The following is a 25,316-nucleotide window of genomic DNA, read 5'->3' as shown; positions in this document are numbered from 1 at the left end:
AAGCACACTTAAAAACCAAGGGTATGCCAAGGTGCTTAACAAGTAGCATAGAGAATAGAAGGAAGATAATAGAAATAGGACCAAAGCAAGTACTAGGTATGCAAACAGGTAGCTGTCACTGATACATAGGAAAGCAACAGGTACAGAGCAAACAAGAAGTTAAATGAGCATAAAAGTGCATAATATAAAATTATAAAAGAAATATTAACTAGAGGGAAAGGCAAGATTGAAAAAGTGGGTTTTTAGTCATGATTTGAGCAAACGCACGGTCACCCCGGGACTTCAGCCGAGATCTGGGTTGGGTCAGAAGTAGTTGAGTGGCAGATCTAAGTGTTCTAGCAGGAGTATGTGATTTGAGAAGTTCACTAAGATAACGTTTGTGACCTCCAGGTTGGATTATTGTAATTCCTTGTACTACGGTCTTCCCTCTTTTCTTCTTCTTCTTAGACTGCAAACAGACCAAAATGAAGCAGCCCGCCTCTTGACTGGTACCAGGAAATTTTGCCCTATTACTCCTGTTCTAGCTAGCTTGCATTGGCTGCCCATAAAGTACCGTATTCAATTTAAAATATTACTCCTTACATTCACCTTAAAAGCAATGTGAGTCACAGCAGCAGGAGGCAATGTGGTCACATGAATGACACTCACAAAATCTTTGGACATGAAAGTTCAAACATTTTGGGACGATACATGTTTAACTCTAAGAAAGGAAATAGGTGGCAAAATCCCTGTAGATCCCATGATGCTGTATCTTGGAGTAATTAAAGAGGATGTTGTGGTAAAAAAAAATAAGCTCATTGTTGGTTACAAAACAAATAGCTCAAAGAATGTGTATATAAAGGATATCTTTATGAGAGGATGGGTTTCTTGCAAAGGTCCAAAGGAGACGCCTTTTCACAAAAGTGGAAGGAATGGATTGCCTTCATGTGTCATGGTCCTGGGTCTTCTGCACAGTGTTTTGTGTTTTTCATTCAACTTCTGTTCTTGTTAGATATTACCGACTGGTTATATGTAATGGTTTTAATGTTCAATGGAAAACAATAAATGACAGCAGAAAGATGCAGAAAGGCTTAGTTTCATAACTGGACTTCATTTAGTGTTCTTTAACAGTAAGTTAGGTTTAGGCAAACATCGTACCGTGCTCAGCTGTCTCTGAATGATCAAATGATATGAACTGAAACATTTCCATTAAAAACAGCAGGTCCATTTTATTTTACAGGGAGCCTATTTGCCATTTACTTGAGTTACTAAGACCTGCAGGTGCATCCTGGAAACGAAGAAACAGAAACACAGAGAGGCGATGCTTCACTAACCGAGAGTGAAGATTCATTTGCAAATCTACAACCAACATTTTAAACCAGTAACACTTGCCTTCTCTCTTACTCATGAAGAAATATTAAATGATGCTCTCTAGTGGTCAAATATTACTTAGTCTGTATGTCAGAATATACTTGTGTTTTAACTATGGGAGCAAGAAAATTGAAAATTTTGTGCTTATGAGTGTTGTTTTCCTCGGTGTGCCCCTCTCTAAAATGTAACAGTTCATTTCAATCACCTTAAATTTATGTTAGTGCAAAACAGTGGCACAATCCCATTTATTCACAAGAAAACACATTTTTAAATCAATGCTTTTATTAATTTAATGCAAAACATGAATTCCTGAAAATACTTGTTGAAAACCAGCTAATGAATACATGACTTAAACCTTTTGCATCATTTTGATTTCTAACACGTAAAGACTGTAATGAGCAAACAGCACAAGCAGTAAAGAAGCAGATTTTAAAAGCACATTCTGGTCCTCGACTACTCAGTGGGACATTCTGACTTCTTGATGGTTTTCTCTGAAGTCTGTGAGCCCAAAGACACTTTACATGTATAAACCTTATCCATGTTCCAGTCTGATGTCTGGATGGTCAGAGAGCTGCTGATTTGGTAAGTCTGGTCTGATCTCTGAACAGCAGTGCTGGTAGAGATCCCACTGCTCACTTGACTCCCAGCAGCCAACCAGTTCACATCTGCAAAAGGCACAGACTGACTGGACAGACAGACCACAGAAGCTGTGTCGGACTGGAGCTCAGCACTGGACGGAGGGAAGACTGTCAGGACAGGAGGAGGGAGGCTGGAGTCTGAAAATACATGAAGGACAAACAAAAAAATAGAAATGAAAGGAAAGAAGGAAATTGGACATGAGGTCATAAAACCAGAAGAAATCAAGAAGACTCAATATGGAATAAATATAACAATTGTTATGAAGTTAGAAGAAAACAAAACTAATGTATAAAATATGAACTAAAATATATGGATCCAACATATCATTTGAATTTCTTTTTGTATTTTTACTGTTTAATTTTCCATGTAAGATGTCTTTGATTTAATTCTACACATTTCTGCATAACATGTCAGCTAATGTGGGTAATTTTCTTTCATATCAAAGAAAAGTTCTAATCACTTCAAAGTAATTTTGAACTTTAGTAACAGTGTTAACTACTATTGAAGAAAGAGAAAATGGGCCTATGTATGTTTTTGAAATACCAACCTAAACATAAATTAAAAGCAATAAGAACAGGAAAACAACATATTTCACACCATTTTCATAGAACTGGTTTGACACCATTTCACATTTTTTAAACATGTCATTCATGTCTCCTGTACATGAGACAACCTCAAACTATTTCAGATTGTACAAAATCGTAAAAAATGATGCTGAACAAGAAACATATTGAACTAAGTAGTCATCAGCAGATTTTCGCAAAATCTCTCTTGTTTTATGATCAGTTAAAAAGTACTTACCTGTCACAATCAGCTTGGTGCCTTGTCCGAATACCACAGTGATTCAGTTTGTATACATGGCTGTACAAAAACCTCCTGACTGTCACTGATGAGGGGAGAGGAACTGAAACATCCTGTAGAGACCAACTTTCACTGTCAACATCTCATTCACTTCATCTGTTTGTATTTTATAACTGTGTCTCTCTCTTTGTAGTTTATTCCTTCATGTCACTTGTTTGTGCAAGATTTAATAAAGTCCTCATTATTGGTCAGAATTAATCAAAACTGTACTGCCTCTCAATAAGATTTTGGCCACAGTCTGCTTCACTATGAACCAGCTTTCTTGGGAGAGTGTTCCCATGTCTGACAGGAACTCACTGCAGAGTCTCCTGTCTCTGCATGATTGATAAAAGCCTGAAAATCAGTGTTTGGTCAGGATTTAGATATTAATGTGTCTGAGGAGAATCCTGCTGAAAATGCAGTTGACCTGTGAGAATGATGAAATCTCAGAAATGAGGCGAAGAACCAGGAACCTGTTTGTACCAGCCGACATAAAAGCTTTCAGCTTTTTTAATGTTGTATTTGAGCAGGTTAACGGTAAAAAATCCAATGTTTAATAAGACATTATCTGGAGATTGTATGTTACTCTGCATTTTCTTGATTGGACTATACTGTGAATAAGTCTAAGAAAGCATATGTACTGCCAAGAGGTTTGTAACACATTGTGATAAGTACAGTGTCTTCTATTTCTGCGAACTTGATAGTTAAATGATAATTAATGTTTGATGAGGACGTAGAGTTGAATCTTTCTGAGGAGAATCTTGTTTCAAAGCTTTTGAGCTGTCAGAATGGAGAAATCTTAGAAACATACAGATGATCTTCTCTAGGAACTTATTTATACAGCTAATAGAATTCCTATCATCTCTCTCAATGTTGCATTTGAGAACAGCTTGTTGAAAACTTTGTACTTAAGTACAGTAAGTAAGTATTTGTACTTGGTTACTTCCCACCTCTGGGGACAGAAAACCTGTTCCAACGCCAAGTGAGCTGCCAGAATGAAAACTGAGGAACCCCTCCAGGAAATTGTTTAGACCATCCAACATAATTGAACCATGTTGCAGTTGAGAACAACTTCTTGACCTGGAGAAACCTTGTGGACAGCAGGTATCTGGATAAACACTTCCGCTGCATTAACATGTGCCAACAAACACAGAAAGAACATGAGTGAAATGTCTTTCTCCAAAACGATGGGCTATGAAAGAGATGAGAAGAACGTCTTACACTTTAGAGAAGTGATGAGAGAGCAGACAGACCCCAGCATGTTGTCAGTGTGAGGTGTAAACATCCTTTAATATTCAGCTGAGATGTGAAAACGATTGTAGTGACAAGAGAAGCAACAGATCAAATTCAATTTAGCTGCATTTTTATTTCATATGAAACATTTTTAAAACTATTATGCAACTTTATCAGTATCTGTTTAGGTTGATTAATGTGATTTACTGCAGCTAGAATGTGACAGTTATCAGAGTTTTAGACAACCGTTTGTCAAATTGCTGTTATTTAAAAAGACACACACATAATAGGTTTAATTGTGTTAGATGCACATAATTTAAAATGCACATAATTGTGTACATATATATGGCAATTTGTGTTGTTGGTGGTCATTATACTCCTCGATATTTTATACTTTCAGTGATGAATGTAAAAATATATCAAAACAAGTAATTTAGTATTTATTAGCAGACTGTCTGAAGTTGTTGAGTTTTCATTGATGAACATTAAAATCAAAAATAACAATAAACACACTATTTGAAGGTGGTGGGTTTACACTGAGTTTGCTGAATGGGTCTTTTGTCAGCATGTGAAAAAAGAGCATCAAAAAGCAGAAGTATCAGTGGGGAGGTTTTTGTCACAGTGTAAATCACTGTGATACTGCATTATTGCTGTCCCATGTCTTACAGTAATAAACTGCAGAGTCTCTCTCCTCCACATTTTTGATGATCAAACGATAATCTTTTGTTGACTGATGAGTGGATGTGAATTTTGGAGAGGAGAACCCAGAACCATAGCTTGGAGAACTAGAGCTATGATAAAAATACAGCACAAACTGAGGAACTCCTCCTGGAATCTGTTTATACCAATAGACATAGTTAGTAACAGTCCCCAGGTTACAGTCCATGGTGGCTGTCTCTCCTTTCCTCACTGATAAAACAGGAGGTTTCTGTGTCAGCACCGTCACACCACTCACACCTGCAAACAACATGAAGACATGCAGTCAAGAGAAACACAAGCACATATGAATCCAACAAATAACTACTAATCTGAAGTATAAATGAGGTTCCATACATGTTAGAGCAGTGATAAGAGCACAGAGAGTCACCAGCATGTTGTCACTGTGTGTTGAGACCTGTGACCTAGAAAGAGTGCACTGCTTCTGTAGGAGGAGAGGAGGTGTGAGCCATTAAATATGTGACAGAAACTCAGAGAGACTGACAGGAGGAGGAGCTAAATCTGCGTAGTTTGCGATGTTTGGGTAATTTATGTTCAGTGGAGGGTAATTCTACTTTTGTATTAATAAATATTGGTGATTGTGATGTCTCCCTCTGCTCCCTTAAGATTGTGCTGCTGCATTTTATTATGAAAAATTGTTTGCTATGTCTCCTGGGTGAGGTGTTCCAGGCATGTCTGACTGGGAGGATTCCCCGGTGCAGACCCCGGATATGCATATCTCTCGGCTGGCTTCAGAACACCTTGATGTTCCCCCAGAGAAGCTGGAGGAGGTCTGGGGTCCTCTGCTTAGGCTGCTGCCCCTGAGACCCGGCCCTGGATAAGTGGAAGAAGATGTATGTATGGATGGATGGTTGCTATGTCCTTCAGGTTTATTACTGATGCTTTTACCATTACCAGTTTTTATGTTTGGACAAAAAAAAAAAAAAAAGATCAGAATCCCGCTAACCCTTACAGTTACCTGTTATAATTACATAATCAACAACCTTGAAATGTATGAACTTCTCTGGAAATTCACATGAAACTGGAGTGTTTAGGATTAGGAGAACATTTGATAAAATGTTACGCCATTTATGAACATTAAACAACTGAATAAAGAGTTCAAAAAAGAGAATAATTTTAGTACTAGAACTGTGTGGGCTCCTTTTTCAATGCAAACTTGAGCCACATGAGTTTTATGGTATTTCTCACAAATGAAATCACTGTGATACAGGCGTTTTGATATAGTTCCCCTGATTCACAAAAACAAATACCAGTGTCGCTCATCTACATCTTGAGAGTTAAACACAACAATTAGAGGACTGACTAATTTGCGTTTACTAAAACATTTTGGTTTTAGACACTCAAATTCATTTTTGTATTCATTTGTTTTGTTCTACAATTAATGGTTGGAAATGTTAACTCAGTCACTCAGTTGTGTTTTGTTTGTTTTTTGTCTCAGTATTCATGATTGTGTTATGTTCTACTCAATAGAGTCTATGTTTCAGTGCAGTACAATGCTTACCCTCCTCCTTTTAACTCTAAATCCATGTCTAAGGATGATGTAGAATTTAGTCAGTCTGAGGAGAATTCTGTTACAAAGTAAAGTGAATTGTCCTCATTTAAAAACTCTCCATCAGCTCCATCAGAGACTTGAACCATTACAGGCAGTTCCTTGAACAATTTTAGTTCAAATGCAAATGGCCTTATCATCACACATCACACATTTTCTTCTTTTCTTACATTTAATGATGCTGAATCTATGTTTATAACTATTTAAGAGTTGAGTCTGGTGTCTAAATTTATATTACTTATACGTACATGCATACAATGTAGGACTGCTTTTTGTATATGATTTTGCATATGAGTAGTTATTGACTGACAGCTGGGATAGGCTCCAGCGCCCCCCGCAACCCTGAAAAGGATAAGCGGAAGCGAATGGATGGATGGATGGATGAATATGGATTTTCCCCAGTTTTCTTTGTTCATGATTTCAATGATAAATATTTAAAAAAAAAATGAACAAACAAATAACACACTATTTGAAGGTTTGTTTGTTAGAGGTGTCTTTTACCAGGTTGTGAAAGAGTCTTAAAAAGCAGAAGTATCAGTGTGGAGGTTTTGTCACAGTGTGAATCCCTGTGATACTCCACTGTTAGCAGAGTTGTCCCATCTTACACTAATAGACTGCAGAGTCTCTGTCATGGTCCTGGGCCATGTGGGCCCAGTATTCTTAGTTTTCATGTATTTTTGTATTTTGTTCTTTATTTAGGCCATGCTTCCTGGGTTGATCTGTTACGTTGTTCCTTATGTGTTTTCCCTTTGTGACTCTTACCCCCTGTGTGCCCCTCTGTGTATTTATGAGCCCTCGTCTCTCTTTGTGCTTTATTCTATGTTTTCCCCAGCCCGTTATGTCTGCGTTCTCCCCGTGCTCTCTCTCCTCCTGTCTGAACCTCTGTGCCTGTACCCGTCAGCGTTATGTTCACCCCGCCCTGTCTCGTTATGGTTATCTGTGTCACCTGTGTTCCCCGTGTGTTCCCACTTTCCTCGTTAACCCTCTGTGTATTTCTGTCTGCGTCTTCCTCTGTTCGACGTCGCGTTCTCCCTCATGCCGTGTGTGGTTCTCCCCGTGTCTTCCGGTATATGTTACTTTAGCTTTTCCCAGTTTAGTGTAGTTTTGCATTGCTTTGGTATCATCGTTATTGTTTATCACTTGTCAGCAATAAAGCTGCATTTTGAGTTTATCCCCCGTGTCTGTGAGTTTGCAATTTGGGTCCTCATCCTGCCTGCCACACGGCCGAAACATGACAGAAGAACGCGACCACGATATGGACCCAGCGACTCCTGGCAGAGACGTAATACAAGCGGTGGAGTCGTTATGCTACCAGTGGAGCCGAAGCTCTAGTGAGGAGGAGAGGGAGGAGTTACTTTCCTCGTTGGGGACAAGCGTCACGGTTTTTCCCTGGTTATGGGAGGCGCTACCCCCTCTGATCTCGGACTTCCTCCGCACCATCCTCCCAGCCTGCCCTCGGCAGCATCAGCGGTCCGGTGTGCGGACTGCGTCACCACAGCCCCGTGGCCGCGCAGCCTCCCCTCCGCCTGCTGTGAGCATACAAGTCGGCACGCTGAGGTTCGCCACGGCACCACACTCCTCTACGCTGGCGCCCTCCCTCTACTCGCCGGTTTCCACTTCGCTGTCGCAGCTCAGTCGTTCACCCTCACCGCCTCGACCGACCTACCCGTCTTCCGCTTCCTATCTGGCACGGATGTGGTCAGAAGACAAGGAGCCGGTCGCCACAGAAATCGAAGTTTCATCCACGACCACCTCAAAGAGGAAGCGGCGTTCGCGTCGCCGTCGCCCAGCGCTACGGCATGTTTCGCCCTCCAACGAGCCACACGAGGATGCGGGGGAGGTCATGAATTTCGACCTGGAGGAGCGGCAGCGTGCAGCATGCGATCAACTGGATGAAGAGCTCCGGTGGAAGCCGTGGCTAGCTCCTGACTATGAGGAGATCTTCCGGGGAACCCGCCTGGCTCTCGGGGGTCCCCTGAGCTTCCAGGAACTCTCATCTACCGCTCCATCAGCACCCAGTTCACCAGCCTCTGCGACGCCGCCCGGCGCGCATGAAGCGCCGTTGTCTGGTTCATCGGGAGCTGCAGTCAAGCAGAAACGGCGTTCGCGTCCCCGTCGCGCTGCGCGACAACCGGAGGTGAGTGAACGCACTCTCCCATCACCAGCCTTCGTTGAAGCCGTAGAAGAGGAACTAGATTCAAGTTTACAGATCCAAGGGTCACCATTAAAGGAGACACATAGTGTGGAGGCGGCGGACTTCAGTACTGTGACTGATGTGGTCAGTTCGTCTGGCTTCCATGAACAGGGAGTAAGACCCACACAGACCGTAAATCCCAGCACTGGAGAACCTCAGCCTGTGTTCTCGTCACCGCCACCGGAACAGGAGTTTGACGGTCCAGCCTCTGAGCCGACCGGGGAATCCCCTGTTCCGTGTTTTTCTTGCAGCGAAAACAATGACATTATTTCAGAGACAGCCAGTGCTAACTGTGAACTGAGTAATACAGCGCTAACCGGGCCGCCGCCCAGAGATTTTGCCCCGAAGACACCCGTAGACAGACCTAGTGATTTGGCAGGGACCTCTGGTATAATGCTTAGGGGGAGGGAGACCTCCACAGACCCGAAAGCTAATTGTGTGACAAGAGGGGGGGAGGAATTTCCTCCGTTGTCCGTTGCTTCACCTGGGGTTCCATCTAAAGCTGAGTTGCCTGTGGCTAACGCCTCCCTTCCTGAGTCTGCTCTGCTCACCTACGAGGTGCTTAAAGTAGACACTTGTGCTTTCACAGCGAGTGAGGACTTTTTAGAGGAGGGTCATGTCGCAGAGCATATAAGAACGGAGGGTGAGACGAGGTGTGATCATGTTTTGCCTGCTGCTCCTGTGTCCAATGAACTTAAAAATAAGAATGCTGGTCATGACCTCATGTTGGGACTTAAAGGTGACAACAGGGGACTTAAAGGTGATAATCAGGGTAACACGAACTGCAAAATGTCCCCACCTAAATTCTGTTTTCCCCACAGTCGTGAGCAGGGTGTTTTTGGACTGTTTACCTCCATCCCTGCCGCCTCTACTCAGAGGATTGAGTCTGAGACCAGGGGATACAATTCCACTATTAATGACCACGTAGCGTCCCCTCACGGAGTTACTTTGACACAGTTCTCCAAGGTTTCTGTGAGCACATTATCGGGCAGGGTTTTGAGTCCCAAGGTTAATGTTAACACCAGCACACAGCCGGAAATGTCACCCGTCTCGGCTATGGTTGCTAGCACAGCATTATCCGTACCCATTTCACCATACACTCTACATAACACCCTTGAGTTACAGTCCACCTCTAGCGTGGTCCCAAGTCAATGTACCACTTACCGCTATCAGACTGGTCAATTCTCATCACCCAGATCCATATCTGAATATCTCATGTTCACCCAGGGACTTCCCCCTGGAGGTTTAAGTCATGTTTTTGTGGGTAATATAGTAATCCTTGTTTTCCCTGTGGCTGACCCTGCTTACCTGTGCCATAACGTTATGTCATTGATTGAGTCTGAAGGGCGGAATGTAGACACAGGGCTTTCTGTTTTTGAACCTATTATGTCAACTAACATGAGTCTTGCAGTGACTGGGCTGGTCTCTGCCTCGAGACATCTCACACCTGTTTGTTTCTGGACCGATACCTATAAGATGTCATGTGAACGCAGCCGGCCTATTGCCACGTCAGCTGGAGGGTCCGAGGGGCCCGTCCAGCCTCATGCCTCGTCAGCTGGAGGGTCCGAGGGGCCTGTCCAGCCTCCTGCCTCGTCAGCTGGAGGGTCCGAGGGGCCTGTCCAGCCTCATGCCTCGTCAGCTGGAGGGTCCGAGGGGCCTGTCCAGCCTCATGCCTCGTCAGCTGGAGGGTCCGAGGGGCCCGTTCAGCCTCCTGTCTCCGCTGGAGGGTCCGAGGGGCCCGTTCAGCCTCCTGTCTCAGCTGGAGGGCCCGAGGAGCCCGTCCAGCACCATGCCACATCAGCTGGAGGGCCCGAGGAGCCCATCCAGCCACCTTCTGCTACGCCTGGTCCAGCCTGTGCTTCGTCAGCTGCAGCCTCAGAGCCTTCGTCAGCTGCAGCCTCAGAGCCTTCGTCAGCTGCAGCCTCAGAGCCTTCGTCAGCTGGAGGGTCCGAGGGGCCCGTTCAGCCTCCTGTCTCCGCTGGAGGGTCCGAGGGGCCCGTTCAGCCTCCTGTCTCCGCTGGAGGGCCCGAGGAGCCCGTCCAGCACCATGCCACATCAGCTGGAGGGCCCGAGGAGCCCATCCAGCCACCTTCTGCTACGCCTGGTCCAGCCTGTGCTTCGTCAGCTGCAGCCTCAGAGCCTTCGTCAGCTGCAGCCTCAGAGCCTTCGTCAGCTGCAGCCTCAGAGCCTTCGTCAGCTGCAGCCTCCGAGTCTTCAGCCTCGCCTGCCGCAGCCTCCGAGTCTTCAGCCTCGCCTGCCGCAGCCTCGGCCTGTGCCTCGTCTGCCGCAGCTTCGGCCTGTGCTTCGTCTGGTCCTGTGCCCACCGGGCCATGGCCAGCACGCCTGACACTGGAGAGCCGCCGCTGCCTTCCGCGCGGCCGGCCCCCTGAACTGCTCCGTCGTCTCCTCCGCCGCCGCCGCCGCTGCCTTCCGCGCGGCCGGCCCCCTGAACTGCTCCGTCGTCTCCTCCGCCGCCGCCGCTGCCTTCCGCGCGGCCGGCCCCCTGAACTGCTCCGTCGTCTCCTCCGCCGCCGCCGCCGCTGCCTTCCGCGCGGCCGGCCCCCTGAACTGCTCCGTCGTCTCCTTCGCCGCCGCCGCTGCCTTCCGCGCGGCCGGCCTCCGGACCAGCTCTGCCACCTGTGCCACCCGCCTGGTCGGCCCCCCGACCGTGTGACCCGTGAACTCTTGTGCCTGTGGGCTCTGGGTCGGCCCCCTGAACTTTATTTTGACTACGGTCATGTGCTCCTGTGTTTTCTGTTGTTTGTTTTGTTTCCCGTTCTGGTCCCTCCGTCCTGGTCCCCCGCCTCCCGCCCTGGGTGGGTTGTTTTCTGTTTTTGTTTTTGTTTCTCGGGTTTGGGCTGTCGGGAGCCAGCCCTTTAGGGGGGGGTGGTGTCATGGTCCTGGGCCATGTGGGCCCAGTATTCTTAGTTTTCATGTATTTTTGTATTTTGTTCTTTATTTAGGCCATGCTTCCTGGGTTGATCTGTTACGTTGTTCCTTATGTGTTTTCCCTTTGTGACTCTTACCCCCTGTGTGCCCCTCTGTGTATTTATGAGCCCTCGTCTCTCTTTGTGCTTTATTCTATGTTTTCCCCAGCCCGTTATGTCTGCGTTCTCCCCGTGCTCTCTCTCCTCCTGTCTGAACCTCTGTGCCTGTACCCGTCAGCGTTATGTTCACCCCGCCCTGTCTCGTTATGGTTATCTGTGTCACCTGTGTTCCCCGTGTGTTCCCACTTTCCTCGTTAACCCTCTGTGTATTTCTGTCTGCGTCTTCCTCTGTTCGACGTCGCGTTCTCCCTCATGCCGTGTGTGGTTCTCCCCGTGTCTTCCGGTATATGTTACTTTAGCTTTTCCCAGTTTAGTGTAGTTTTGCATTGCTTTGGTATCATCGTTATTGTTTATCACTTGTCAGCAATAAAGCTGCATTTTGAGTTTATCCCCCGTGTCTGTGAGTTTGCAATTTGGGTCCTCATCCTGCCTGCCACACGGCCGAAACATGACAGTCTCCTGTCTCTGCCTGATTAATCATGAACTAGGAATCAATGTTTGATGAGGATTTAGAGTTGAATCCGTCAGAGGAGAATCCTGTTCCAAATTCAAGTGAGCTGCCAGAATAGTCAAAACTTCGACCATTCTGAGGAACCCCTCCAGGAACTTGTTTATACCAGTTAACATAATTCCCATCATATCTCTCTATGTTGCAGCTGAGAACAGCTTGTTGACCTGAAGAAACTGTGTGGACAGCAGGTGTTTGGGTCAACGCTATCACTGCATCAACATCTGCCAAGAAACCGAGAAAAAAAAATGAGTGATTTTAAAATCAATAAGAACATCTTACACGTCAGAGCAGAGATGAGAGCACAGAGGGTCCCCAGCACTATGATAGTAGGTGGAGAAACTGATCCTGAAAGATGAGAGGGGATGTAGTGAGAAGAGATACTGAAGCTTATAAAGACACAGAGAAGCAGAACTGAAAGAGGAGGAGATTCAGCAAAACAGCTTTTATTTATAAAAGACTAAATTACTGATATTAATAATTCATAATTTCATACAGTGAACATTGCCATTATATGAGCATTATTGTTTCAATCTCAATGATATTATATAATTTTCTTTGAATTTGCTCTACAAAAAATAATATAAATGACTTAATCAGTGTACAGTGGGGCAAAAAAGTATTTAGTCAGCCACCGATTGTGCAAGTTCCCCCACCTAAAATGATGACAGAGGTCAGTAATATGCACCAGAGGTACACTTCAACTGTGAGAGACAGAATGTGAAAAAAAAATCCATGAATCCACATGGTAGGATTTGTAAAGAATTTATTCGTAAATTAGGGTGGAAAATAAGTATTTGGTCACCTCAAACAAGGAAAATCTCTGGCTCTCACAGACCTGTAATGTCTTCTGTAAGAAGCTTTTCTGTCCCCCACTCGTTACCTGTATGAATGGCACCTGTTTGAACTCATCATCTGTATAAAAGACACCTGTCCACAGCCTCAAACAGTCAGACTCCAAACTCCGCCGTGGCCAAGACCAAAGAGCTCTCGAAGGACACCAGGAAAAGTATTGTAGACCTGCACCAGACTGGGAAGAGTGAATCTACAATAGGCAAGCAGCTTGGTGTGAAAAAATCAACTGTGGGAGCAATCATCAGAAAATGGAAGACATACAAGACCACTGATAATCTCCCACGATCTGGGGCTCCACGCAAGATCTCATCCCGTGGGGTCAAAATGATCATGAGAACGGTGAGCAAAGATCCCAGAACCACACGGGGGGACCTGGTGAATGACCTGCAGAGAGCTGGGACCAAAGTAACAAAGTTCACCATCAGTAACACACTAAAACGGCAGGGAATCAAATCCCGCAGTGCCAGACGTGTTCCGCTGCTGAAGCCAGTGCATGTCCAGGCCTGTCTGAAGTTTGCCAGAGAGCACATGGATGACACAGCAGAGGATTGGGAGAATGTCATGTGGTCAGATGAAACCAAAGTAGAACTTTTTGGTATAAACGCAACTCGTCGTGTTTGGAGGAAGGTGAATACTGAGTTGCATCCCAAGAACACCATACCTACTGTGAAGCATGGGGGTGGAAACATCATGCTATGGGGCTGTTTTTCTGCCAAGGGGACAGGACGACTGATCCGTGTTAAGGACAGAATGAATGGGGCCATGTATCGTGAGATTTTGAGCCAAAACCTCCTTCCATCAGTGAGAACTTTGAAGATGAAACGCGGCTGGGTCTTCCAACATGACAATGATCCAAAACACACCGCCCGGGCAACAAAGGAGTGGCTCCGTAAGAAGCATTTGAAAGTCCTGGAGTGGCCTAGCCAGTCTCCAGACCTCAACCCCATAGAAAATCTGTGGCGGGAGTTGAAAGTCCGTGTTGCTCGGCGACAGCCCCAAAACATCACTGCTCTCGAGAAGATCTGCATGGAGGAATGGGCCAAAATACCAGCTACTGTGTGTGCAAACCTGGTAAAGACCTATAGTAAACGTTTGACCTCTGTTATTGCCAACAAAGGTTATGTTACACAGTATTGAGTTGTATTTTTGTTATTGACCAAATACTTATTATCCACCCTGATTTACGAATAAATTCTTTACAAATCCTACCATGTGAATTCATGGATTTTTTTTTTTCACATTCTGTCTCTCACAGTTGAAGTGTACCTCTGGTGCAAATTACTGACCTCTGTCATCATTTTAGGTGGGGGAACTTGCACAATCGGTGGCTGACTAAATACTTTTTTGCCCCACTGTATATGTCACAGTACTGGGTCTGCGACTCATATTTGTCTTTCAAGTTTTAGATTTATAATCTTTGATTACTGTTGTTCATGATTTTGGTTTCCTTTTAAGTTTTCAGTGACCTTAGTTCTCCCTCCCTTAGTGTTTATCTCAGCCTGTGTTTAGTCTCTGCTGCTGTGTTTTCTCTGTGCTGTTCCTGTGTTCACCGCTTCATGTCGAGTCACCCTTGTCTCTGTGTTCGTTCATCTCCTGTGTCTCCCCAGTCAGTCATGTCTCTCTGTGAGTGTTAGTTACCCTTGTCTCTGTGACCCATGTTCGCTCTGTCTTCGCTGTCAGTTGGATCTTCGTGTCAAATCTGTGTCTTTTACTTTGATAGTCTCGCATCCTTTGTAAATATTTCCAGTTTTGCTTCCTCCATGTCCCTGTGTGATTTCTCCCAGATTTGTCTGATCCCCTCGTTACTCCCTGTGTATTTAAGCCCTGTGTTTTCCTCCGTCAACAAACAAAAAAAGCAATAGAAATAAACACAGGGAAATTACCTTATCTGTATATGTTTACATTCTCTTTCTACCTCATTAACATGCTTCTGATGAACTAAAGCTGATTCAAAATAATAAATCTCTGCAACTAGCTGATCTGATCTGAGTCTTGGTTTTTTTTTTTGACTGAATTTTAGTGAAGCATGAATTAGTGAAATTATTGAACTGTAATATAAAGAGGATTTCTTCGTACTGTGGCTTGAAATCAGATTAACCAGTTAATATGTTGAGAATGTTTTTTCATCAAACATGTTTTAGAGTACAATAACATTAAAAGCTGATGATGTGAGGTTTTATGTGTGAATAATATGTGAATATTCTGGTCCTTTGTTTATTTAAAGTGAAAGTGGAAATAAATAAAGAAATACAATAAATACATTTAAAAGAGAAATGTTTAAGAACTAATTGTTTATATGGTGCACTGAGTTTGTACCCAAAAAGCAGAAGTAATAGTGAGGAAGTTTTTGTCACAGTGTAAATCACTGTGATGCGTACTCCTTAACAGAGGTGTCCCATGTCTTACAGTAATAAACTGCAGAGTCTTCCTCCTCCACATTTTTGATCATCAAACGATAATCTGTTGTTGACTGATGAGTACATGTGAATTTTGGAGAAGAGAATCCAGAGCCATATCTTGGAGAACTCCAGTCATGACGAAACCTCACTACATACTGAGGAACTCCTCCTGGAATCTGTTTATACCACCAAGCAGGTTCATTAGTAACAGTCCCCAGGTTACAGTCCATGGTGGCTGTCTCTCCTTTCCTCACTGATAAAACAGGAGGTTTCTGTGTCACCACCGTCACACCACTCACACCTGCAAACAACAAGAAGACATGCAGTCAAGAGAAACACACTGACAATAAAATATATGTGTGCAAAATAAGTCAAAATGTTTACATGTTAGAGCAGTGATGAGAGCACAGAGAGTCACCAGCATGATGTCGACTTGAACTAAGAAATGATTTCGAGAAAAGTCGCTGGAGGAGCCATTTAATACAAGTATCAGGAGGAGGAGCTGTGTCTCCTCCATTCTCCCTATTACATCATCGTAATGTTTTTCCTTTGTCTTCATTTATTTCTTTATTAGCATCATAGTGTATATATAAAGACTGAAACATATAAACAGAATAATTGGAAAAATATACCAAGGCCTCCAGAAACACAAAGGGAATAATACCTACATTAAAACAAAAAAGAACTAGACATACAAATAACAAAGGAGAATTTATCTTCTATGTGGGTGACACACAAGCTCAACAGACTGGAGAGAAATTGGTTAGAAAAAATTGAATTTGTTTCTTTGTTACACCTTAAAAGCAATGTGAGTCACAGCAGCAGGAGACAATGTGGTCACATGAATGACACCCACTCACAAAATCTTTGGACATGAAAGTTCAAACATTTTGGGACGATACATGTTTAACTCTAAGAAAGGAAATAGGTTGCAAAATTCCTGTAGATCCCATGATGCTGTATCTTGGAGTAATTAAAGGGTATATAAAGGATATCTGTATGAGAGGATGGGTTTCTTGCAAAGGTCCAAAGGAGACGCCTTTTCACAAAAGTGGAAGGAATGGATTGCATTCATGTGTCATGGTCCTGGGTCTTCTGCACAGTGTTTTGTGTTTTTCATTCAACTTCTGTTCTTGTTAGATATTACCGACTGGTTATATGTAATGGTTTTAATGTTCAATGCAAAACAACAAATGACAGCAGGAAGATGCAGAAAGGCTTAGTTTCATAACTGGACTTCATTTAGTGTTCTTTAACAGTAAGTAAGTTAGGTTTAGGCAAACATTGTACAGTGCTCAGCTGTCTCTGAATGATCAAAGGATATGAACTGAAACATTTCCATTAAAAACAGCAGGTCCATTTTATTTTACAGGGAGCCTATTTGCCATTTACTTGAGTTATTAAGACCTACAGGTGCATCCTGGAAATGAAGAAACAGAAGCACAGAGAGGTGATGCTTCACTAACTGAGAGTGAAGATACATTTGCAAATCTACAACCAACATTTTAAACCAGTGACACTTACCTTCTCTCTTACTCTTATGAAGAAATATTAAATGATGCTCTCTAGTGGTCAAATATTACTTAGTCTGTATGTTAGAATATACTTGTGTTTTAACTATGGGAGCAAGAAAATTGAAAATTTTGTGCTTATGAGTGTTGTTTTCCTCGGTGTGCCCCTCTCTTAAATGTAACAGTTCATTTCAATCACCTTAAATTTATGTTAGTGCAAAACAGTGGCACAATTTCCCATTTATTCACAAGAAAACACATTTTTAAATCAATGCTTTTATTAATTTAATGCAAAACATGAATTCCTGAAAATACTTGTTAAAAACCAGCTAATGAATACATGACTTAAACCTTTTGCATCATTTTGATTTCTAACACGTAAAGACTGTAATGAGCAAACAGCACAAGCAGTAAAGAAGCAGATTTTAAAAGCACATTCTGGTCCTCGACTACTCAGTGGGACATTCTGACTTCTTGATGGTTTTCTCTGAAGTCTGTGAGCCCAAAGACACTTTACATGTATAAACCTTATCCATGTTCCAGTCTGATGTCTGGATGGTCAGAGAGCTGCTGATTTGGTAAGTCTGGTCTGATCTCTGAACAGCAGTGCTGGTAGAGATCCCACTGCTCACTGGACTCCCACCAGCCAACCAGCTCACATCTGCAAAAGGCACAGACTGACTGGACAGACAGACCAGAGAAGCTGTGTCGGACTGGAGCTCAGCACTGGACGGAGGGAAGACTGTCAGGACAGGAGGAGGGAGGCTGGAGTCTGAAAATACATGAAGGATGTTCAGAAAACAAAAAAAGAGAAATGAAAGGAAAGAAGGAAATTGGAAATGAAGTCATAAAACCAAAAGAAATCAAGAAGACTCAATATGGAATAAACATAACATTTGTTATGAAGTTAGAAGAAAACAAAACTAATGTACAATACAAAAATATATAGATCCAACATATTGTTTGAATTTCTTTTTATATTTTTACCAAATAAAATATGATTAATTACTGTTTGACTTTCCATGTAAGATATATTTGATTTAATTCTACACATTTCTGCATAACATGTCAGCTAATGTGGGTAATTTTCTTTCATATCAAAGAAAAGTTCTAATCACTTCAAAGTAATTTTGAACTTTAGTAACAGTGTTAACTACTATTGAAGAAAGAGAAAATGGGCCTATGTATGTTTTTGAAATTCCAACCTAAACATAAATTAAAAGCAATAAGAACAGAAAAACAACATATTTCACACCATTTTCATAGAACTGGTTTGACACCATTTCACATTGGTGTTAAACAAAGTGTAACAGTGATCAAATTTGAGTAATCTAAATACTATTACATTTACTCTAGCTATTTTTAATAATGAAGGTTTAAAATAATTTTTTAAAAATTTGATAGCCGTTGTTTAATAACGGGTTATTTGAAGGTTATATGTTACCTAGAGTTTTCTTGATGGGACTGTCTTCAAGTAAAAGATTCAAAGAAAGCAAAGACAATGCTGAGGAAATTTTTTCCCACAATGTAAATAACTGATATGGAATCATCAGCAGAGTCATCCCATGTCTGACATTAATGCACTGCTCCTGTTTCTGTCCGCTTGATATTTTAGTGATAATCAATAATTCATTAGGATGTAGAGTTGAATCTGTCTGCATCTTGTTTCAAAGCTGTGTGAGCTCTCAGAATAGTGAAATCTTAAAGCATACCGAGGAAGCCCTCTAGGAACTTGTTTATAGCAGCTAACAGAATTCCTATCATCTCTCTCAATGTTGCAGTTGACAACAGCTTGTTGACCTGAAGAAACTGTGTGGACAGCAGCCGTCTGGGTCAACGCTATCACTGCATCAACATCTGCCAGTCACTTTCTTAATTCCTCATCCTCTTCTGTAGAGCTAGCTAGATTCTGTAGTACCTGAAGACACCTGCACTCCTTCCAGCCTATAGCGTGAACGCTATAAATGAACCAAATGCAACAATTCTGTTTTGAAAATGTACGGAGTAGAAAGTAGATATATTTGTGTTAAAAAGTACAGCTCTGGGGATAGAGGTTCGGAAGCCAAGTAAGCTGCCATAATGACTTTGACAAATGCTGCAGCTCGTCTTCTGACCCGAACCAATAGACATGAACATATTTCCCCGGTGCTTGCCTATCTTCACCGGCTCACTGTTCACTTCAGAATTGATTTTAAAATTTTATTGTTGACTTACAAAGCCCTGAATTGGATATTTGTCTGACCTCTTACAGCCTTATGTGCCCTCTAGATCTTGTTGATCAAATAATCTTTTGCTTTTAGCCATACCAATGTCAAGGCTGGTTCACAGAGGCGATCGAGTGTTTGGGGTTGTAACGCCTAAACTGTGATATAATCTACACCAGGGATAGGCAACTGCAGGCCTCGACGGCCAGTGTCCTCCAGGTTTTAGATATCACCCTGGGTCAACACACTTGAATCTAGTGATGCACGAATCATGAACGAATCGTTCAATACTCGAGAATCACTTTACTAACTCATGAATCATGATTCACAAGCCCAACTGACTCACTGACTCATCCCTGTTGCTGTTAGCAGCAATGTATCTAGCTTATAATTAAAATTGTGGAGAAAAACACAACATCCAGTATCTTTACAAAAAAATTTCTGCTCTGAACTGGAAGAAAAAACCCTGAGTAGAAGCTCACATCAAGAAAATAGCTCCTCGGTTCACAGTAGCATCGCTCTGCTAACATGCTAACAACACATTTGCGCTACTCACCCCCTCCCTTCCTGTGCTGAATCGTAAGCTTAAGCAAATCACCCAGGACTCGCTCACCCCCTCCCAGTGGCGTGTCCAGCGGCCCCAACCAGACTGGCCACCCCAGGTGCCACCCCGAAGCTAAAACAATAAAATTTAATGAAATATCAAATGTACGATTATGGTTTCACAGTGAAGCTCAGATATCCGAGGGTAAGTGAATGCAGCACCGGCTTCTGCACTGTGAGCATCATGTTAGCAAAGGTAGGAGAGCCAAGCACGAAACACAGCACCGCAGAACACATTTTTTCGGCGACTAGCCATCGGACATTTGCACGGTGGGCTGATGACTTATTTATTTTTATTTTTTTTGTAACGGCATGAACAATGAGAGGTGGTGGATTGGCCAGATGCTGGCCGATTTGTAAAAATAACTCAGTTGTTTGGTGGTGGCTATGGTGGAGCTTCCACAGAGCCAACAGGTGGATGAGGGAAGGGGAGGCAGGAGGAGGAGAGCCACGAGGCAGCCGCCGGTCCGAGTATCAGGTGAACTGAACTTAAGGTAAAAAGTTATGACCTGCAGTCTATCTCGGTCAGATATAAACCAAGTTTAGGTGGAGTTTATATTCGTTGTGCTGACTTTTTACAGTCAGTTACAATAACTCGTACTGCGTGAGCTAGCATGACGAGTTTATACAGCTGTTCGGTTGCTATGATGTTACTGATAGTGAACTTTATTTTATTCATAAGGTTAGTTAGTAGAGTTGCCAACGGCTCCTTAAAAATGGAATGGTCCCTCATTCAGAGAAAATATTACGCGTTTCGTATTGAGCTGAGAAGAGACGCAGTTTGTCTCGTACTTTAGCTTCTCTCCCCCCCCCCCCCGTCTTCTGTTGCTACTTCAATCATGAAACTGATCAATGATCAGCTGATCGGCTTTTCTCCCTTGTTTGTTTATTGCCCACTTTGCGCCAGAAACAGGAAACCAGCGGATGTCACGCTAAACAACAGCAGCACGTTTAAGCTTGATCAGCTGTTGTTAGAATTTATTTAATATTAATTTCTAGTATCAGCTGATGTTTGCTGGAGCCACAGCTGTAAAGCTGCTGGTCATGATATCGGTTTGGATATGTGGTGAGAGGGAAACATGAAGATGAAACCAGGAGATGTCCTTACTGAACCATCAGAGCTGAACAGGTGATGGAGAAACAGGTTTACCTTTTAGGTGACATGAATGAGTTGAAGTTATGAACTATTTCAGAGAGACAAATAACACCAGGATCCTTTTCTAAGTAGCTGACAGCTGGTAACTGTGCAGGGGCGGATCTAGCAAAGTGTTGCCAGTGGGCCAGGTAGGGCATTAATGGGGAGAGGGGGGCACAAAGAAATACTTTTCTTTCTTATTCTCATTTAAAATATCTAGCTTTTATTAAATAATTATCTGAATCTTGCGAACAAAGTTTTTATCTGACGTAAAATGTATAGAAATCATACATATACCAAAAAGACAGTGTACATCACTGTCACAACAGCATTTGTTTTCATTCAAAGGCTTTATGGCTTTAATACCTGGTGGGCCGGTCTGTAGTGAAAATGCCCAATTTTTTGTCCCAGTCCATCCCTGCAGGTTAATACTGGCAGTGTCACCATGCCAGCTGACTGTAATTCATCATCAGCCAGTGTTGTTCTTTATACATCAATATTACCAAAGTTTACCATAAGGCAGCATATAAAGTATTTACTTGCTTTCAGGTTTTATTCAAATGTTAGTCTTTTCATTTGTTTCCCCACTTTTTTCCTGTTTCAAAATCAAACACCAGATTGTGAGAAGATTAACTTCTTTTTTTAATAGGCATTGGTTTTGCATAGACATTGGCTAATTTGCCAATTGTATGTTAAAAATGTTCGTATTTTGATATTCAAAAATGATTTTGCCCAAAACATATGTGCACTACATGTCAGTAAAAATACTATGCAAATATTGATGTCCTTGACTGCTGAATAAACACTGACTGATTGTATCTCTTGTACTTTATCAACGCAGTATCTAAAAACTTTGCACCGTAGTGGTTAAAATCTCATTCTAATAAGAGTTAAAAGCGCATTTGGTTATTAGGTTTATAGGGTTATTGAATTATGGTTAACGGTTGGTAGAATTGTTTTTAACATTATCTGCCAATTACATCTGCCACCCTTCTCCAAATCTGTGCCCCTACCTGGCCCCCCCAACAAAAATTTTCTAGACACGCCACTGCCCCCTCCCTCCTGTGCTGAATCATAGAGCGAACGAATCACTCAGGACTCACTAACCCCCTCCCTCCTGTGCTGAATCATAGAGCGAACGAATCACTCACTCACTCACTCACCCCCTCACCCGCTCCCTCCTGGCTCACAGCTTCTTTTTCCTCTTGGTTGGCAACCAATGTGAAGGCGCATTACTGCACCCTGGCTCACAGCTCAGTGGACATTTAGATGAGAAAATATATATTTAATACATTTAAGGAAAATGCTAATAAAATAAAAATAAACAAAATAAATGTTTATTAAGCAATTTTGATAGGAAATTGCTTAATTTTAGAAATGTTTTTGGTCTTTTTTGCTCTATAAAATAGTTGTTGTTTTTTTTTTTTTTTAGAATCGTTCATCTTAGCAGTGGGATTTACATGAAAAGAGAAACAAATTAAGTTTGAGTGAAAATGTACATTTTTTGCACTCTCTGGTCAACTGACTCAGTGAATCAAATGACTCAAAAAAGCCGATTCACTTTGGTGAGTGACTCATTAAAACTCGATTCAGTAAAAAGAATCAAATTTACCATCACTACTCGAATCAAATGATATCTAAAACCTGCAGGACACCGGCCCTCGAGGCCTGGAGTTGCCTACCCCTGATCTACCCTTACACATCAGACAGGCTCCTACTGTCAATCTTTTAAAATCTCATCTTAAAACACTTTTGTATTCATTGGCTTTTAATACAGTAAGAGAGTTATTTGATATTTATTTGGTGTTTGGTACTAGTTATTTTGTATTTTTATACAGCACTTTCGTCAATTGCTGTTGTAATTAAATGTGCTATATGAATTTAAAAAAAGAAACTAATGTTTAGACCATCTAACATAATTCAACCATTTCTCTGTGTTGCAGCTGAGAACACCTTCTTTACCTAGAGTGGACAGCAGGTATCTGAATAAACACTAACACTGCATTAGCATCTGCCAACAAACACATAAAGAACATGTGTGAAATGTCTTTCTCCAAAAAGATGGGCTATGAAACAGATGAGAAGAACACTCTCATCTGAATGGGTCTTTTGTCAGCTTGTGAAAAAAATGAGCATTAAAAAGCAGAAGTATCAGTGAGGAGGTTTTTGTCACAGTGTAAATCACTGTGATACAGCAGAGTTAGAGCTGTCAAATGTCTTACAGTAATAGACTGCAGAGTCTCCCTCCTCCACATTTTTGATAATCAAACGATAATCTGATGTTGACTGATGAGTGGATGTGAATTTTGGAGAGGAGAACCCAGAACCATAGCTTGGAGAACTATATCTATGAGAAAACTTCAGTACATACTGAGGAACTCCTCCTGGAATCTGTTTATACCAAAAGACAGTGTTATCAATAGTCCCCAGGTTACAGTCCATGGTGGCTGTCTCTCCTTTCCTCACTGATAAAACAGGAGGTTTCTGTGTCAGCACCGTCACACCACTCACACCTGCAAACAACAATAAGACATGGAGTCAAGAGAAACACAAACATTTATGAATCCAACAAATAACTACTAATCTGAAATACGTCATTAATGAATATTGAACAACTGAACAAAGAGTTCAAATACAGATCACTGTGATACAGACATTTTATTATAGTTTCTCTCGTCTACATCTTGAGAGTTAAACAATCTGATTATCACTGTGACACATATTATTGCAAACTGATGAAACTGAGCACCACTGTTACTAACACTCAGGATGTAACTCTTCTAATCCTGGTGCACAATGCTGGTGGTGAATACCTGTTTGCACACAGGTGAGTACAAAAAGGTACTCACAGACATACACCATTGATTGGCTGCTGCCTCTAAACATATTGTGATTTGTCGGTCTTGTGTGCTGCTCAGTAACATTCATTATTTATTGTTTACTGTTATTTATGCTTATGTTGGTTGTTGCTGTGGGTTTCCATACTATGTTGCTCTCTTTTTGCTTGTTTTTTTTTTCCCCAGCAGGTGATCAAACATTTTTAGTGTCTTTTCTCTGTCTCTCTGTTTTTCTTTCCCTCTCCTTCTCTTGAGCCTCTTCCCAACTTCTGTTTTCTTTGTCTTTCCTATCCCCTGGTTCTGTCCATTTCATCAGTTGAGTCTGATGTCTATTAAAGTTATATTACTTATAGATAACAGCATACAGTTTTGGTCTCCTGTTTTGTATATGATTATTTAAGTAGTTTTGACTGAATAGTCCCCTCTTGGCTTTTTTTCATGATTTTCATGATTAATATTAAAATTAAAAAAACAAGACAAATAACACAGTATTTGAAGGTGGTGGGGTTTCAGTGTGTTTGTTGAAGGTGTCTTTTATCAGGATGCCAAAGAGCATAAAAAAGCAGAAGTATCTGTGAGGAGGTTTTTGTCACAGTGTAAATCACTGTGATACCCCACTATCAGCAGAGCTGTCCCATGTCTGACAGTAATAGACTGCAGAGTCTCCCTCCTCCACATTCTTGATAATCAAACGATAATCTGTTGTTGACTGATGAGTGGATGTGAATTTTGGAGAGGAGAACCCAGAGCCATAGTTTGGAGAACTCCAGCCATGATAAAAGGACACCACAAACTGAGGACTTCCTCCTGGAATCTGTTTATGCCAGGCAGCAGCATTAGTAACAGTCCCCAGGTTACAGTCCATGGTGGCTGTCTCTCCTTTCCTCACTGATAAAACAGGAGGTTTCTGTGTCAGCACCGTCACAGCACTCACACCTGCAAACAACAAGAAGACATGGAGTCAAGAGAAATACACTGACATTTAAATGTAACATGAGGTCTATTCTTCAGTATATTTTAGACTCTTTACATGTTAGAGCAGTGATGAGAGCACAGAGAGTCACCAGCATGTTGTCACTGTGCTTTTGGAATGGAAAAGAGATTTGACTCCTTCTGTAGAGGAGAGGAGGTGTGAACCATTAAATATGTCACTGAAACTCAGAGAGACTGACAGGAGGAGGAGCACTGGATTCCCCCCCCCCCCCCCCCTTTCTCTAAACTGTATCATTAACATTATTTTCATAAACACTGATGTTGGTAATGTCTTGTTGTTTTCTTCTTATTTTTCCCTTTATTTATTTCTTTTTTGTTTGTTTGTTTATTTGATTGTTGTTTTGAATTTTATAATGGTTACTATCGCTACATCTAAAATGAGACAGGATTATAGTATATAGTATATTTTATATTTAAACTTGTGCTTTATTCAAAAAAATAAGCCTTGATGTGAATTTTGCTAAATTTAAATTCATCACTGTCTAGAGAACACTGTTAGATATTTTTAATGATGCTGAGGTTCTTGTATATTTACCTCACTAAACGTTACGTTAGTGACTAGAAAATTCTACAAAATGACAGTAATGATATTAGCATTATTTGCAGCAACATTAAGTTTTCAGCTTAAAAGTTCCAAACTATGAAAAACCATTAAGAACATCCAGTGTGAGTATCGCATCAAGTCAGTTAAACTTCTGGTCT

At 42.0% G+C, this 25,316-nt stretch overlaps 1 protein-coding gene across 4 annotated transcripts; it reads right to left on the bottom strand.

The window, feature by feature from the left end:
• Window positions 1-1,614: 1,614 nt before the first annotated feature.
• LOC113020662 (immunoglobulin lambda-1 light chain-like) lies at window positions 1,615-25,182 on the bottom strand. 4 transcript variants are annotated; one of them, XM_080300852.1, is made up of 4 exons: window positions 24,652-25,182; window positions 24,236-24,557; window positions 2,791-2,822; window positions 1,615-2,126 (listed from the first exon to the last, which is right to left on the bottom strand). In XM_080300852.1, exons 1-4 carry the CDS (start codon window positions 24,689-24,691, stop codon window positions 1,804-1,806), a joined length of 717 nt encoding a protein of 238 aa, XP_080156978.1. In that variant the 5' UTR covers window positions 24,692-25,182; the 3' UTR covers window positions 1,615-1,803. The 4 variants fall into 4 exon arrangements, with proteins under 4 accessions (XP_080156978.1, XP_080156977.1, XP_080156976.1 ...); XM_080300851.1 differs by having other exon boundaries at window positions 2,791-2,825; window positions 24,652-25,181; XM_080300850.1 differs by lacking the exons at window positions 24,236-24,557; window positions 24,652-25,182 and adding exons at window positions 15,305-15,632; window positions 15,716-15,803.
• Window positions 25,183-25,316: the final 134 nt, after the last annotated feature.

The sequence above is a fragment of the Astatotilapia calliptera genome, chromosome 4 (genome assembly GCF_964374335.1).
Source record: "Astatotilapia calliptera chromosome 4, fAstCal68.1, whole genome shotgun sequence".
NCBI classification, from domain to species: Eukaryota; Metazoa; Chordata; class Actinopteri; order Cichliformes; family Cichlidae; genus Astatotilapia; species Astatotilapia calliptera.
Note: the sequence above shows the minus strand (reverse complement) of the source record. Positions and strands in the feature narration are given on the sequence as shown.